This window comes from Chroicocephalus ridibundus, chromosome 2 (genome assembly GCF_963924245.1).
Source record: "Chroicocephalus ridibundus chromosome 2, bChrRid1.1, whole genome shotgun sequence".
Taxonomy (NCBI): domain Eukaryota; kingdom Metazoa; phylum Chordata; class Aves; order Charadriiformes; family Laridae; genus Chroicocephalus; species Chroicocephalus ridibundus.
The window spans coordinates 15,271,622-15,289,751 of record NC_086285.1 but is presented as its reverse complement, the minus strand read 5'-3'; the positions used below and the strand labels follow the sequence as shown (position 1 = coordinate 15,289,751).

The 18,130-nt window shown below is 36.7% G+C and overlaps 1 protein-coding gene across 9 annotated transcripts in view; it reads left to right on the top strand.

Moving 5' to 3' along the window:
- Nucleotides 1-16,868, top strand: part of CREM (cAMP responsive element modulator) — a 33,949-nt gene extending 17,081 nt beyond the window's left edge. For 4 of the 9 annotated variants that reach the window (XM_063324468.1, XM_063324465.1, XM_063324463.1 and 1 more), the window contains 5 exons: nt 707-798; nt 941-1,086; nt 5,230-5,418; nt 13,393-13,549; nt 15,295-15,839. In XM_063324468.1, coding sequence (XP_063180538.1) covers nt 707-798; nt 941-1,086; nt 5,230-5,418; nt 13,393-13,549; nt 15,295-15,439 — 729 coding nt within the window. In that variant the 3' untranslated portion in view covers nt 15,440-15,839. Of the gene's footprint in view, nt 1-706; nt 799-940; nt 1,087-5,229; nt 5,419-9,287; nt 9,447-13,392; nt 13,550-15,294 lie in introns of those variants that run through there. The other 5 variants (XM_063324464.1, XM_063324467.1, XM_063324471.1 and 2 more) reach the window with 4 other exon arrangements.
- The last annotated feature ends 1,262 nt before the right edge of the window (nt 16,869-18,130 follow it).

The window sequence follows — 18,130 nt, the reverse complement described above, 5'->3', positions numbered from 1 at the left end:
CTTACACACCAATAGTTCTGAGTAGTTAAATGAATGAAGAAATAGTGTATGTTCCTTGTTCAATCATCATTTTCAGTTCTGTGTAATAGGATAGCTGCTGGTAAAGAGTGTCATTCAGTTCCAGGCCTTAATGTCATCTTCGGTAATTTTAAGAGAGAGCCTATGAAAAGACTACTAATAAAGGCCTGAGAAAATGAGACATTGTGGATCTGTCAAGAGTTTCTAAAACTTGCACAGTATTGCTAAGCAATGTATTTGTATTTGTGAACATGTGTTGGTAAGTGTAATGAATGTGTATATTTAAATAAACTTATTTTCTAAATAGCTTTGGTGTGTTTTTGAAGAGGCTTTTGTACTGTTATATAAGATGCATTAGTGCAGTATTCTGTATTTTAAGTGTTTAATTTCATGTTTAATCTTCTGTCTTCAGTACTTTTTCTTGGTGTCATTCACAAAAAAAGTAACCTGGATTATTTTGATTTTTTTCTTTTTCAAATGGAAGATGTCATCTAAGCGGCTTTGTGTTGCTAATCTCATAATTTGTGATTTGCTTTGGAAAGTCCAAAATCACATCATTAGTGGTAAATAAATGCACAAACTTCCTGTATGCAAACATGGAAGGAATTTTTAAAAATAATCTTTTACTCTGTTGCCGTCTTCATTTTTTTTATGAAGTTATGAATTTCAGAAACTTTTGCTATTACAGGTAGCATCGATTGCAGATGAATCTGCAGAATCAGAAGGGATAATTGATTCTCAAAAACGTAGGGAAATACTTTCAAGAAGGCCTTCATACCGGTAAGGACTTCTTAGTTTGGTTTTGCTGGTTTTTAAAGGCAGCTTATGTATTACAGCAGAACTGTCTGATAAAAGCCAGTGACTTAGTTTTCTCATGTATATGGCTTTTCACATATATAAAATTATTTACATTCTCTTTTAGAAAAATTTTGAATGAACTCTCATCAGATGCTCCTGCAGTACCGAAGATTGAAGAAGAAGAAAAGTCAGATGATGAAGGAGCGCCTTCTGGAATTTCTGCGATGGCCATGCCAACCAGCCTGTATCATACTAACACAGGGCAATACAGTATGTTTGCAGAGATACTATGTGATGTTGCAGAACATTTCTAGGAACAACTTTGTTTAAGAGTTCCATAATGAAGTAGAGATATTGGATTTTGGTGAAGAAGAAAGAGAGCTTCTGTATTTCTAAATAATAACAATTTTTATATTTAATTTTTCTTAACATGGGTGTTATAGACTTTTAGTCTGTTTCTTGTAATGTTTGTTGGTTCTAGATTTAGTCCTCCTTAGAGCTCCTATTCATCAAAAATGTGGAGGTGAGGCTCAGGTGAAATGAAAAATGTTGACACTTTTACATGAATGTTCAGTGTTGTAAATCATTGCAGTTTCAAATTACTGTGATTTGCTATGTATTAGTGCTATTCATTACATGAAATGACAATTAGTGAGTTTGACTTTTTTAAAGTGTAAGGTTGGAGTACGAAATTATTTCTTAACTTTGAATTTTCTTTCTTAAAGGAACTATGTGTCTTTCTCTCCAATTGCCAAGTACGAACACTTTAACTGCAGAATTAGCCTAAATCGTGGTCTCCAACATTTGACACTAAAGCCAAATGCAAGTTAAAAGTTAGATTCACAGTTCTGTTCTATAGATTTATTTTATTTTTTTTTTAAATTCCTGCATTTATGTTTAAAATGTCACATATTTCACTCCCTATAATTTCTTTGGACTTAATCATATATCATCTAAGGGATAACTTTCTAACAACTCTTTCTTCAATTATGTATTGGATAAAGCTTCACTCCTACAGTTATTTTTTCCATGTCTTTTCATGTGAAATGCAGTTAATTTTCCTTTGACATGACAGGAAAATTGCAAAAGAGATGTTGTGGGTTTTTTTCCTGAAACAAGAGAACAGAGGAAGTCTATTAAAACATTGTGATAGCATATAAAAGAGGATAGAGTACTAGTTGTATTCTAGTCACCCTTAGAATTCTTCAGTTATTTTTAATTTATGCAACTTTAGTTTAGTTATGAACTCTGAGAAAACAGAATTTGCCTATAATATTATCTACCCCTTCGGCATAGAAAGAAATTTTGCCTGGGCTCCTAAGCTGCTTTTCTTACCTTTTCGGTAAGGTATAGACATAAATAAATGTCTGCTTCATGATGTCCAGCATCTGAACTGCTCTTTTCTGTGGATTTGTGGTCATGCTGAGTGACATTTATTCAGTACAAAATCTGTCAGGTATCCTTGACCAAAATAATTTATTTTCTTTAATTTTTGAATTATATTTTTGGTTTGGCTTAGGTTTAGTTTTTTATATATATATGTATGCATGTATATTTGCAGCTTCAAGGCATAACAAGAAGTGCTGTCGTGTCTGTACTGTGTTCTAGTAAGCCTTCAAACCTTTTGGATTTCTAAGAAATTTGGAGTTTAGATTTCTTAATTGTAGATTCCACTAGGACACCAGAATTGTACTTTTACTAGCAATGTCTTGCAGGAGGTGGTTTTTACCTCTTAATTGAGGATGTTTTAATTTGAAGGGAAGCATTTAAAAGAATAATTAAATTCACAGGTTTTGCTTTCTTGTTCAATCAAATATTTACTTCTGAAAAGTCCAACAGAGAGCATCACCAACAATGTGCTTGAATTAACAGAGTCCACAAAACTTTAATTAAAACTCATTTATCATAATTTAAACTTGGCTTTTACGTGAGCCAGGCATAAGGTATAGAATAATTCTGGTTTATGCTGCTTTTTCTTTGAAAAAGTTATATTTGTAGCCTTAAACATGTGCTGTATATTTAAGATAATTTAACTTGTTAAATAAGTTTCAGCCGTAATGAGGCATTGCTTCAGGATGCAATGTTAGCCTTCATAGACTCTCCTGATTCTGGCTCAAATGCCTCAAAAACTCTGTTTTGAGAGCTTTGTCTTCTTGGAAATGTTTTTTCTTACACAATTTATTAGTTCATTAATTTCATTATTTTTTTAAGTTAAACTTTGTAAGTTAAAATATCACACATCCTTTTCTGGAGTGAAGTCTGTGTGTTCTCTCTAATTCCAGTTAGGAAAAATTACATCAAAATCTTTCTTAGGATTTTTGGTCATTACCCTTAAAGTTATTGTTTGCCAGAAAAGTTAGATTTCAAGTTGAATCCAAGTGTTAGCAAGGTAGTGGAGGGGGTGTTAATTTGGAATTTACTGAAGAGAGCTTGACTGTTTACTTCTAGTCCTTACACATATAAGACACAGATCTGCAGCATTTCTGAGCAGCCATCTGGTTGGCTGCTTGTGATCCTCAGGAACTGCTGTCAGCTAACACCAGGAACGCTGTGTGGGAATGCAGCATCTCCTGCGTTGATTTCAGTCTGTATATGATGCAGAACGTCACTACATGTATCTGTTTTATCTTTACGTTCCCTGCCAATAGGTCTTTTCTTGTGCTTGTTGTTACTGTATCTGAGTAGTCTTCTCTTCTTGGACAGCATTGTTCGTGTGGGTTCTCTTGTGCAGGCATCCAGCAGTTCATGAATTAAGCTTGCACAGTGTCCACGGCAATGAAGAACTGGTCTTGGCAGTGTCACTTCAGCCATCTGTACTGTGCCCTGGTTTAAAACAGAGATTTTACTACATTTGCTGATTCCATATTTTCTCTGCTGTTCTCACTATTCCTGCATAGAAAAGGCAGTTTAGTTGAAAAGATAATTTTGACTCTATGGACGTCTGGGATGACTATTTTTGGAAGAACTTGAATTAAAAAAAAATATATTTTTTTTCTATTAGCAGCAGCGATGGCTGTTCTCTGCTTACTTTTTACCAGCCAAAATGGTATGTTGCTATGGTTCCCAAATATGTTTTTCCTCAGAGCTCTTTGGCTTTGGCTTATGGAAGCAGACAGTCTGACAGGCATGACCAGTTAGATAAAATGTCTTTCCTAGTTACCTCCATCAACACATGTGTTATCTTTCTGTAAGGGGAATGAATAGTTTTGCATAAGGCAGTGTCTGACTACAAACCTACTCTGTTGGCTGTAGTTCTGTCATGTTGGTTATTGAATACTGAAAAAAAATTGGTTTGCCTCACCTGTGGTGGTGGTCTAACCATGCAAGAGTTGTTTGTTCAGTTGGAGTGTGTGAATCAACCGGCCCCAGCTTTGCCTACTTGTGCATATTATGATGTTCTGTCTGAAGCGATGCAGGGGAAATGAAAATTACTTGTTCTTTTGCCATCTGTTTGGGTTGCTTGCTGTCTTAGGACAGGTTTTTAATAATTGGTGAATTAAGAAATCTTTTCGGAAAGAACAATTTTAGTTGCTTTTTCCAGTTTTGGAAGGGAGGGAAAGATCTGATTTTTCTGGATTAGAGCTGTTGATTATACTCAGAGAATGGTATTGGCACCATATTCAGTCCTAGCTAGAAGAGAAGATGCCACTTACATCCATCCATCTGCATGATATGCAACTCCACGGACTGTCCAGGAAAGTCCTTCAGTCTTCATTGAAGGCCCAATTTCCAGTAGACCTCCAGCATAACAAAAGTGTGTGCAGTGGTTGAGATCAGGACAGTGAATAGAGTGGGGGACAGTGTGTTGTTCTGGGAATGTGGCAGGAATCAGTCCTGTAAGGGAGAGAGTTACTGGAGTTAATTCACTCTTGTTTAGAAAGTACTGGGTTGTGATCTGAATGAATAATTGCAGGACATCTGTGACATAGTTGTTTACCCAGGCTCACTGTGGAGCCAAGAACTTTGTATGATTCTGTGCTGATGTTTTACTGCTCAGGAACCCAAACTGGCTGTTTTTACACCATCAGATCACCGTACCACATAGACATACCATTTTTGGTGCTAACTGTGAAAGGCAGAATTTGGCTGTGTATAACTTCTCTGGGAGGTAGAGGTGACAAATCTGGCTGCGAAGCTTGTGTGCTGCTGGTAATCTACTCTTGTGGATCTCATGAAGAATAGAGGCAATGATTTATTATTCTTGCTTCTCTCTCTTCCACCCTGCCCCAAAATGGGGCACTTTCTGCTTTAGAGGCCAGACTGAAACAACAACTTGCTCATTTTTTATTTCTTTTTTTTCCTCCCTTATTACCTTGTGGAGCTTGCGTGTTATTTTAAAAAGGGAGATGTGGTTTTTAATATGTGTTATATCTCTTTCTATTGCCTAACTTTTCTTTTTCTTTTTATGTTTAGTTACTATAACTCAAGGTGGTACAATCCAGATTTCTAATCCATCCTCTGATGGTGTCCACGGACTACAGACATTAACAATGACAAATTCAGGAGCTCCTCAGCCAGGTGCTACCATCGTGCAATATGCGGGACAATCACCTGATGGCACACAACAGTTTTTTGTTCCTGGAAGCCAAGTTGTTGTTCAAGGTATATTTTATTAGTCTACTGCATTTCAGTTTTTTCATATAAAACAACTTTTCTTAAAAGGCTTTTTATATTGTGTTGACATTATTGCACTATCAAATAAAATATTTATGCATAACAAGATGAAAGACAGTCTTAGAAGGAGACCCAGTTTTTCTGCTCAGTAAAGCAGCTACTTCTTTTCATTAAAAAAGTTACAAGGAGGAAATAATGGTACAAAAACACTTTCTGCTTTGAATTCTCTTGTCTAGACTTTGAGAGATATGTTTCATTGCAGTAAAGGTGCTGTTAGATGAGGTGAGGCTACATCTCATTTAATATATGAAACTAACTTGTTTCTTTCAGCAGTCAATCGATCTTAATAAAACACAAGTTCTGAAGTTCTTTGGATATGTTTAGGGCAGAATTATCTTGCAATTTATGACTCTTGGAGTTATTAGAAAGGAGATCCTTTACTGAAGCTAGTTTTCTCACAGAAGAACATTTTGTAGGTCCTATAAAATGCACACATGTGAATTGAACTGTAAGTAGTGAATTCTTGAACCTTGCTGTAGTTTATGTAGGATTGTTTCCTTCTACTGTTCCTAGCATTTTGGAAATGCTGAGGCAGATTGAGAACCAAAGGTAACTTGGATTCTTATTGATACCAGGGAAAGTAGCATTGGGATTTGGGTTATGCCGAGGAAAACCCTTGAAAATGGGGAAGAGATTTCTGTATAGAGACACTAAATTAATGGCTGCCACGAGGATATAGGGAATTTATTTTCCCTATTTTTTTTTTTTTTTCAGTCATTACAGAGAAGTAGGGAGGGAGGTCTGTATGAATGCTTTCTTAAGCCGAGACAGCTATCTGAAATAAACAACCAGAAGAGCTAGGAAGACTTTAAATATGTATTCATGGAGTAGATGAGCGTCATTGACTAAATGTAGAGACAAATAGATACAGATCTGAGATAGTTGGTGAAGTCCAGATTGAGGTGCTTTTTTTGCCCTAATATGGGTGTTTGAAATAAGTTCTGTCTTTAAGTGGCTATTTTTCTCCCTTTGCTATAAAGGAAGCCCAGGATGTAAATAAAGCTAATAGCTTGCAGATATCTGAACTTGTTGAGACAATGCTGAGTAATGATACCTAATTTGAATTTTTCCATTGCCTCTGGTTAATTCTTTGCTGAAATACATTGTCTTTCCAAGACTCTTCAGAAGCATTTCAAGGAAGTTCTAAGATTATAATATGAAAAAGCCTAAACCAAAATATTAGGTTTTGTCATGCAGAGAGTATTGTTGTAACTTCCCTAAATATTATTATGAATACACTTTTAGCAAAGCCTTAAGAACCAATTTTGGCTGTCCCCCAGACAGATTTCCCACTCTGGTAGTGCATGTTTTCTGAGTACAAGTCTAATATATTTTCTATACACGTGTGTACACATCCCTTAAATTAGAGGACTTCTCTGTCTCTCCAGATTGACTGTAGTATTTTGTATGTATTGCATTGATTCTTCAGAGCTTCAGCAGGGAGGAGGGCAGAGAGAGTAGCTCCTCAGTTGTTTCCTAAAACCTCCCCAAGTCTGTGAAGAAGCACAGAACTTAGGGATCGTATATGGCAGCATTTCAATCCTTGGGAATTTTATTTGTCTGGCCTTCCTTTACAGACTCTCCATTTCAGGATTGTCCTCTGGCAGGGCTGTCCTCTAACCTACCTGTTCAGTCTAAGTGCTGGGCACGACTACTTGATGGTATAGCCCATTAAGTGTCTTGCCTGTGATGAAAACATTCAAAACTGATTTGGAGACAGTTACCAAATACCTGCTATATGCTGTTTCTAGAACCTTCTAGATGCTTTTAACTAAATTGATTCATGCTCTGTCCATGCACAGAGAAGTTGACTTCCTGGAATTCTCTGTTCCTTTGGCCCAAACAAAGTCCAGTGCTTTAGTGATGCTCATAGCTGTTGACACAGAAGAAAAATGCTACATAACATATACAGGGAAAAATATAAAGGGAATAGTAAGTGAGCATGAACTCAGAGATGATGAGAAGATAAAAGGTTTCAACTTATTATACATGCTATTGATACTGGAAAATCTTAAAAACCCCGAACAACAAACCTTAATTAAAAAAGAGTATATACGAAGAGTATGAAAGCACCTGAGGATGTTTACAATAATACAGATCTCTATGGTAATAATTGCATATCATCAACAAACCTGAGGTATTTGGGATGGAGTGAGACAATGGAATTAGTTGGATATACAAGTCTCTAATATGTCCTTATTACAGGTCATCTTGCCTATGCTAGAAAGTCTGTAGGAATATAGCTTATGAACATTTTTCATTTAATGACATTTAATGACAGTTTTGTAGTTTACTGGTCACCTAATATAGTGATAGCACAGATTATCATAGAAAAGCAACATTCTGCTTGGTAATCTTTCCACTTACGTATATTTTTATAATGATTTAGGTTAGGCAGACAGCATATAAACTTTATTTGTAATAATCACACAAGTAAAAGAAAGAAAACAAAACCAAACACAACACCAAATATTGGTCCTAGGGCAGATAGAACTGTCTCAGAATCTTTCAGATAGCATATATATTTATATTTTTTCTAGATGTCATGTAATAGTGGATGGCATCACAAAACCCCTGTGCTTGATATTTTCTGATAACCTGTGATGTGGAAAAGGGTTTATAGTATAAAAACACCAAAGGTGTTGATCCAACTGGGTGATATTTCATTTGCTACAAGTTTACATTCATAGGTAAAATAAGAGGCGGTTCTGATGTCCTGACATTTTCCTAATACAGGCTAAGGGTTTTTTTGCTAGCTAGGAAGTGTTTAAATATTAGTGAAAGTGAGTGTAGAAAACTTGTATTAAAAATCATTCTGTTTGGATCTATGTGTGTTTTCATAATATGATCAGTGATATGAACAGTGATATTTGAGATCTGTGGCTTGAATTTCTTGCGTGCTTCAGTTCTGATCTTCTGTTCATATGGTTCTGAAGTGGTTCTGTAATCACAGGGTGCTCCTTTTTTGCATTGATGCTTCCATTATTGCCGTCCTTGGTATAGTTTCACAGTTGATGAATACCGGTCTGAATTTGTTTATTACAGGCAAAAGCCTTAGAAGCTTGCTATGCCGTATATACCGACCAATGCCTGGACTGGTCTGAAACTAATTTCATTTAAATGGATGTAAATAAGGAGTAACTCTGTTAGAGCTGAGATTATATTTTATTTTTATTTTTTAAAACTAAGTCAACCAGATCTGTTGGATTTATTTTGAAAAAGGAGGGAACTGAGGAGAGGTAGCCCCTATCCAGAGTTACTGTTCTGCCTGTTACAGCATCTGAAATCACTAGCTTTACGTTGACTTACTTTGGAGCTTTCTTCAATCTTTTCCGAAGCTTTAAACGGAAATGAAATGAGTTGTGGGTTCCCCCCCTCTGCAAGGAGCTTTAGCCTTTCGTTTACCTATTTGTTATAGCTTATTAAGCTTTCCTGTCTCACACATGTGTCCGACAGTTCTTTGCCTCTTAGTGGAACTGCTCCAATCAAAACAATTGCATGCCTTTTTAAAATTTCACTATTTTCTATCCAGTCATGACTTTATCATTCTGATTCATTCATTAATTCTAGAGACATGTTTTAATTTCTGTCAGTCAGTGCTGCTGTGAATTTTCAGGTCTTGCTTTGCAGCCAGCTTAGTGGTGAGTGCTTTCTGTAGCTTTATGAATAATTCAGGGAAAAAGAACAAAGCTAGGCTTATAGAAATATGGAAGAGGAAGGAAAAAAAGGGGTTACTGGAAAAGGAGTTCTTCAGGCTGCAGTTTCAGTGAGCTGTTCCAGTGACAGAGCATATTAATGACAGTGGTAAGCAAGTGAGGTCATTGTGATGTCAGTGCTCTTGCTTGTAATCCTGCCCATGCTTGCTAGTTTGGAACAGTTCATGCTGAGCTCTGGTAGAGGAACAGGAGAATCGTGTGTGCAGAAGCTGATCATGGCTGTAACAGGAGATGAAACAGGTAAAAATTTTCTTAGTCTTTTACATGACATTTTTGGGTATTTAGCAGTGCTTACTTGGTATTTGTAACATTTTCTTTTGAACCTGTTGCCGTAACTTTTTTGTCTTTCAAACCTGGTACAAATAGCTTCTGGTTATATCTAGTCAGTGTAGGATTTCAGAGCAATTTTAACAGTTTCATTTTGAGAGGGGGGGAAATCACTGTTAGTGCATGAATTCTTGCACAGATTGATTCAGATAACTAATCTTTACTTTCTGATGCAGGATTTTGCTAAAAAATCCACACTCTTAAATCCTTCTTTATTGTGGACATAGTCATATGTGTTACTATGTTTATAATTGTTCTATTTTGTAAAAATGACACTGCTTTTTTGTTTAGCAGTCAGATTTGGTAGCTAAAATAGGCTTAAGCATAGCTGTAAAAGAAAGGTGTGCATTGTTTCAGTAGTGTAAACAAAGCCTATGCTTCTATTAGTAAAGAAAATACTGAATGCAAACAAATTTGAGAGCAATAATTTTAAGTATTGTAACGCCTGCTTGTTTTCTCCTCCGCTGTTAAAATGGTCTGTTCCTCAGCTAATTGAGTTCAAAAGGCTGACGTCATTAGATTTCCTGGAATCGTGTTGCAGTAGGGAACTGGAAAAGTTAAACTCCAAACAAGATACACATTGACGTCAGCTCCAAGTCATGCTGCGATTTAGTCAGTTCCTTTCTGCTTCGTCAATTGCCTCCGGCAGATCTGTAATGTTAACCAGTTCGCAGCCGGTACCTACGTGCTGCTGCTCATTGCTTCATTACATATTGTTTCATTAATACAAAGATAAGTATCTTCTACAAGTCCACGGTTTCCTTTTTTTTTTTCTTTTTCTTTTGTGCTCAAAGGAATAATGATTCATGCCTTGTTTAGCCAGTTTAGTGGTGAAGTTAAAAACCCTTTGATAATCTAGTCCCATCATTATGACTCACAGAAGGGGAGAATAGCCATAGTAATACATAGGCTTTTTTTCATCATACATAATACATCAGGCTTTTTTTCTCCTGGATAGTCACTGAAAGAACTCAAGTGCAGGGATGCTCTCTAGTGTTCAGCAAGTTACTTTTTCCAAGAACCTACTGATAGAAGGTTTGGGGTTTTTTTTTGGTGGTTTTTTTATTATTTTTTTTTTCATTTGTCAGAGCTTAATTTACAAGATTAGTTGTACTCTTCTGAATGTGGTTTGGTTTTTAGGTTGGTTTTTAGTTTGTTTGTCTTCCTGCTAATAATTTCCTTTTTGTAGGTCTCAACTCAGAGCTTTAGATTTTCAGTGACTTTTTAGTCCCTTGCAATTTTAAGGAGAAAAAAAAAATGACCTGAGGCAATATGTTAGGGAAATACACTATCTCCAGGTTTGTTTCTTTGTTAACAGTCTCAGTCCTACTTCCGATATCTTAGGAATGACTTTAAACCTCCATGGGGTTTCATTAGAAGCGTCCACAGAAGTTTGTCAGGCTGGATCAAGATGTGTGGGATTTTTGTCTTAGGTGCTGAAATGGAAGGGACACTTCTCGGTAATATGTAGATACATTATTAGACTTACACTATGATTTTTTTCAAGGGTATTTAATCCTCCCTGCTTAAAGCCTGTTTCATCTTTCCCAATGTCTTTTTTGGATACTATACAAAAATTTTGCAGACTTTGAAACAATTGATTTGCAATAATGTATCATAAAGCACATATTACTGTACAGCTAAAAGATACATTGTCAATACTAGGCTTTTTTCTTTTTCTTTTTTTGTAAACTGTGGTGTCTGGGTTTACAAGGTCTATACAACCAAAATGGTTATTTATCTCTGTTACCAGGCCAGTAGGTTTATAAGCGAGCCAACTGTTTGTCAGGGACAGACACTACTGGAACCTGGTCAAACCATTCACGCAACATGTTGTTACTTACAGTGGTGTTTGCTGATCCCAGCTGAGATAGGGACTCACTTTTGTTAAGCCATGTTGCAGGTACATTATCACACTGAGTCCTCTTAACAGCAGCAGTAAGTCCTGTTAGCTAACATCTGAGTGTAAATCAAACAAAGACAACAAAATAGTTGGTCTTTTCAGGCTGAGGTGACCTTGGTTATGGGTCTTTCCACATGACTTGATTTATAAAATGATTCACTTGGATTTTTAATTCACTGTAGCTAATGCAAACTAAGATAACATCTCTTTTTTACCTAGTGTTGAGAGATAGAAAAAGGTAGCTCCTACCATAGAGTCTATATAATATATGTAATGTGGCTAGCATAAAGGTGAGCCTGAAGAGTTTCTAAAATTCTATTTTTATAAATGGTGGGCTGAAGTATCATCCAATTGACATAACTGGGGCTGCTAACAGATGTGGAGAACTTAAAAGGTTAAGTAATTCCGTCGTAGATATAAAAGAAAACCAAACCCTGTGTTCACGGTGGGTGCCTGTTAGTGCTCACAGGGCTGGCCTCGGCTGATTTCTCTCTCCCTCCCTGATCCCCAGGGGATTATCCCTAACCTAGGTCAGTTCACTGGTCCAGTTCATCTTGTAATTCCACAAACACTTTTACCCGCAGGACTCAGAGAAGGGGGAGGTGCAAAGTGTTTAAGCTGATAATGATTTCAGGACATGGCTGTAGAATTGTATTCTAAACACAGCTTGATCCTATTTTTTGTATTTAGTTAGTGAAGCGCCTGTATGAACTTAATAAAAATAATAGTAATTTTTTAATTATGTTTAGGTTTTGGTTTTGATTTGGTTTATTCCCCCTGTAGTTGGCTGATGTCTCTTTACTGCTCTACTTGTCAGCCTCCACAGTATTTCTGTCTACATTTTATTTTTCCAGGTTAAGTTTTACCATTATTTGAATTGCTTTAAACATAACATAACAGCCCCTGAAATTTCATCATTTATATTCAGTTACTGTAATGACAAAAATTGAAGTTTTGTTCTATGATAATATAAAATATTTATGGAAATAAATAGGTAAATACTTGCTTATAATTTGAAGAGGGATACATTTTTTGTTTGATTTCCCCCCCCACCCCGTGTCAGACAAGACAGAAGTACTTAGGATTTTCACGCTGTTTTAAAGTTGGGGTACATCACGTAGGAACAAAGTACCTCAGAAATACAGAAAAGGAGGTGAGACTATCGGAAAGGTATTGGTTCCAGGCAACATGTCGATTTCAGATCTGTGGTTAGGTTGGGGAGAGCTCAAAATTGGTAGACTCAGGATCTGAATCTGAACTTTTGCACTCCAATTTACTATGTAGCTACACCCCTTCCTGTGCAACTGCCACTGCCTCCTCTTGCCTGCCAATACTGCAGCATCCTATTTGTGGTCCTCTTGCTCAAGGAACATACTCCTGTTCACCATGAGCACTTGTCTATTCCTTTTCATTTTGGCAACAGCAGCTCTGACTGGTTATCCAAGGGTTGCCAAACTGCTGCTGTAAAGGGAGGAGAGGCAGTAAGGCTGGTGCTGTTGCTATCACAAAGAAGGAGGAGAAAGTTGACTTCTGAAGGAATTTGACTCCTGAAGCCTCTGTTAGAGGACAGGGGTAGCATATAAACCTTTCAGTGGCTGCAACAGCAGAACCATCTTTTTGTGGGATGGTGCAAACGGGAAATAAGTATGGATGCTGTGACAGTGTTTCTCAGTTAGTTTTGTCTGAAAAGAGCCATGTGGAAGCTTTCACAGGCTTCCGTCTGACTGGCTAGTGGGGCCACAGGCTAGAGCAATTTAGATAACTTATTTTACAATGTGGAAATAAAAGCTGGTAAGATAACAAATATAGTTGTGACATTGCAGGCCTGTGAAATATTTTATGTAGCGGGGATCCTGGATAACTCATCAACAGAAATCTGTTATTTCCAGAGAGACTTCTGCATAGTAGTTTGGGTTTTTTTTGCCATAAAGTTTAAAATACGATTCTTTTATACAGCTGCCACTGGAGACATGCCAGCTTACCAGATTCGAACTCCCAGTACTACCTTACCTCAGGGAGTGGTAATGGCAGCTTCACCGGGAACTTTGCATAGCCCTCAGCAACTGGCAGAAGAGGCAACACGCAAGAGAGAGCTGAGACTTATGAAAAATAGGTAAGACTACATAACAATTAATAGTCAGTGTTTAAAAAAGAACACAAAACACAAAAAAAACCCCAAAACCCCAAAACATTCTAATGAAGTTTTCTTCTTAAGGTCATGAGCAGTGCCTGTGATTGATGAAAGGAAGGCAAGAAATTCTTTGTCAGTCATCCCACATCTTCATAGCTCATCATTGAGTATTGGCTGTCAACTCTGGAAAGTTAAGAGTTGACCTTGCCACCATGGATTTTTAGTTGTAAAATATGACGGTAATTCAGAAATCAGTATTACTATTGTCCCTTTCTGATAATTTTTATGATGATCTGGAGGTATACTTATTGTTGAATAATTTTTTACTTCCCCGCCCCCCCCCCCCCCCCTCCTCCTAGTGGCGGTAAAATGACCAGTATGGATTTGTACATCTTGAAACATCCCAGCAAAGAATTGGTTAGGAAAATATCTGAGGATCTCATTAGCAGCTGTCCATTAATGATGCTGTGAAGAGGACTTATTCTAGGATGGAATGATAATTACAGGCTTTCCTAAATACTTGGCTACTGGGATAAGTTATTGTGCAGTGCCCCTGTCATTTTCTGAGGCATATTGTGCAAGGTGGCTGTATATTTTTTTTGATTAGTTGGCATGGACCTGACTGTATGCTGTAAATGCCAGTCTTTCTCTGTGCATTCTTCTTGCTATACATAGAGGACTCTTCCTTTCTTTCAATGCGCCAAAAGTGTTTTTCAACTGCTATCAATAGCAGTTAGATTAATGGAAGAAATAGTCTGCTATGTAGATCTCTAATACATTGAATAGCCGCTTGCTTTATGATTGAATTCATGGTATTGCTTTGCTCTCATGCCTGTCCTTTATTTTAAATTACTCACAAGGATTGCTGCATTGTTATGCCTCCTTTTGTTTCTCCTCTCTTCAGTTTTAAAACTAGTGACTATGCTGTCTCTCACATAACTTGCTGGAAAGTTACACTCTCACAATTTGTCGTGTTAAAGGAGTGGACTCACAGTGCTTCTAAAACTTCTCCTGGAATTGAATGCTTGTTCAGTCACATGCTTCTGAAATTACTGCCCAAACTGTTTAGCTTCAGTATTCTGAGAATACAGAATTCTGAGCAGAGCTATGAGAATGGCTCCAGACTGCCATTTGCCAGCAACAAAAAAACCCACAGATGTGTGTGGCGGAAACATGCCCAGGTGGACAACACTGAAATGCTAAGAAATTTTATTTGTTTGGACTTAAATTTTACTGTGGATTGTTACATTAAGGTAAAAAAAATTCAGCTTTTTAGCTGAAAAGATTAGTGTTATGCTTGTATTTTTTTTAAAGTAAATTCTTTGGGTTTGGTTTTAAAATTTTATTGCAGAAGATAATACTCCTGAAGATAATACACACAAAATGGAGTGTGACTGGAAGAAGAAATGCTGCTTTCAGTCTTAGTGTTTAGTACGGCTCAAGTCAATACATTACCATTTACTCACTGTTTTCTCAGTTCCTCTGTGTATTAATTCCATCTTTGTATTTGTTGATGCTGAATTTGTTTCAAGTTCTAGTTGTTTTGAATTGTATTTCAATCACGTTATTGTTTATGGCTGCTTTCTGCTGTTCTGTTTGTGCAATCCAACAGTTGGTGGTGGTTGTTGTTGTTATTGTGGAACCCAGGGACTGCAGGTAATTTCATTTATCGAGTCTTTGCCATATTGTGGCTGTTCTTGTAGTCATTTGCCTTGTATTGGTTCCAGGGAAGCTGCCAGAGAATGTCGCAGAAAGAAGAAAGAATATGTCAAATGTCTTGAAAATCGTGTGGCTGTGCTTGAAAACCAAAACAAGACTCTCATTGAGGAACTCAAGGCCCTCAAAGATCTTTATTGTCATAAAGCAGAATAACTGTCTTTCATTTGGACCTTGTTTGTTATGAACTTTAATCAAGGCATGAGAGGAAGCAATTCTACAGATTGCCATATGAAATTGAGAAAGAGACACTTGAGGCCCTTGTGGAACCCAGTTTTGCTTAGTGTTTTAAGACTGATTTGGGAGATATTCCAAAATTTGGAATTCTGTCATAGTCTCCATACTCTGCTGAGCTTTCTAATGGCATGCAAATGGCTTTTTTGTTTGCACTTTTTACTTCTGCTTTTTGCAGGGAAGCTGCTAAAGAATGTCGACGTCGGAAGAAAGAATACATAAAATGTCTGGAGAGTCGTGTTGCAGTGCTAGAAGTTCAGAACAAGAAACTTATAGAGGAGCTTGAAACCCTAAAAGACATTTGCTCTTCCAAAACAGATTAGTAAAAATATTTATACTGTGAACTGACTAAAATATGTCCAGTTGCTTTATAAGGCAATACATAGCCAACGTGAATTATGGCTTTCTCTTTGTGTCATTTATATTATATTCCAACTTCTAACATTCCTGAAATGCTTTCCTTCTTTTCATCAATTCATAGCTCTAATTTCAGGTTTTTCATGCTCCTCCCCTCCATCTCCCAAGGAGCCAAATGTTAAAAAAATGTAACAAAGTAAAAAAGCGCATAATTTCTAAGAGCTGTTTCTTTGCCATATATTTACATACTACTTTTTACATGTTACTGAGTGTCCTGCACATACAAAATATTTTACAATTGTTTTAGATTATTCATAAAGATAATGCATCCGGTAATACAAGAACATCAAACAACCCAAGGTATCTCAGGAAAGAGTTTATAAAAGAATGTTATGATTACATATATGTACTAGTGTACTAGTCTACAGATGATTTTATGGCATATTTTTATATTAGTTGCTTTGTGGAAAAAAAGGATTGTATTGCTGTCACTGAGTGCCATGGTAAAAGATAGTTTTTAATAGAACCATGTTGTTTAACCTGTGTAGTGTCTGATTTCCTTTAAACGTGGTTATTTGAGATGCTTTAAAACCCATGAGTATCTGGAAGAGGACAAAGACAAAAAGCATACCTAAACTCGTGACATGACGCTAAGTATATTGTAAATACCTGAAAGAAGTTGTCTGTATATGGCTGCTATTTCCTTAAATTTTCTACATTCTGTAGGATATTTGGTTTATTAGAGGTCTATATATCAAAAATCAATTTTGCATCCTGAATACTTCCTGTTCTGGCTTCTGGGTAGTTGCTTATAGTGATGGCTGATGGTGTAGTTCTTTTCGCGCTTTCTGCAAAGTACTGAGAGGAAGTAAAGGTGACTTAAAGAGAGAAGCTTTCCAATAAAGAGCAGCTATCTCCTGATTCACAGGGTTCTGGAATAGCCTATAGGTGAGAGCTGAAGATTTTTTTAAAATAAACCCATGCTTAAACCAGACTATGCTTCTGTTAAATGTAGTACATACTAAGTTTCCATTGTGCTTTGAAAGAAAATAGTGCTTATGCAAAATTGCTTCTGGGTATTTCTCTAATTCAGGAATGATCTAATTGATTGTTGGCCAGTACAGTCTGTTAGAGAATATTCATGAGCCTTGCGGGAACTAGCAGCGCCATTGCCTTACTGATGTGGTAGGAAGAAAGGCTTAATTCCTACTTAATTGGTTTACTGGGGGGAGTGTGTGTGTGTGTGGAGGGGGGGAGGGATGGAATTGTACTATTACTAAAGTTACTGAGACTTCTTCACTTAATTTAAACTGAATTCACACTTAACCCAATCTTCTCTCTGACACTGTTGGAGCAGGGTATATGTATATCTTTTTTTTTTTTTTTTTAAATCTGGTTTTCTTTAATTTTCCCAAATTACTTGAAATACACAGAATGACTTTCTCAAATATTTTGAAAATCTCACTAGGCACCTAAGTGAGATCATTTGTAAGAAGGGGTATTATCTCTCACTTTCCACAGCCACATCAGTTGATTTAAAAAGGAAACAGGCTGCTTTTTGGGCCCACAGGCTCTGCTTTAAGGTCTCGAAGAAAAGTAAAGTAACGTTGAAACATCTGTTTTACTGTGAAAATACATCCTAAGTGCTAAAGTCAGCAAAGGTTAAAGGTTCTGTGAAAGTTGGACATGGTGAGTACAGTCTGCAGGCCCATGTTGCAGCCTCTAGATTGCAAATTGTTTGTTGTGGCTCTATCACTAGAATCTGTTTTCTGTTACAGGTAGGCATTGCTCCTGACTCGCAAGGGATTTGAAAACTTAAGTGGAAAGAAACTTGGGCCCATGGTGGATGTCTCTCCAATAAAAACTTCTCTTATCTTTATCTTCCCAATAGTATCTGGTCCTAACTGTAGTTAGAAATTTGATAGGAGGAATCCTTGTCTGTTCCACATCTAGGTAATCTACAGTCATTTATTTGCTAATACTTTTTAAACATTTGTTTAATGTTTTGTTTTTTGGTTTTTTTTAATAATAACTTGTGTGTGGAGGGGTGCTTTGTTAATAACGGGAGCTAAATCCAAATGCTTTTGTCGTGTTTGGTCATTCTGGAAAATTCCATTTGATCTGTTTATCTGCACCAGGGAAAAGTATCCTTCTTCAGAAAAGTCAACTGCGCAAACCCTGGCTCATTTAGACTAAGCCTAGGAAAAAATAAAAGTTTATCAGGTATTATTCTTTCATTCTCAGAATTAACTTTGG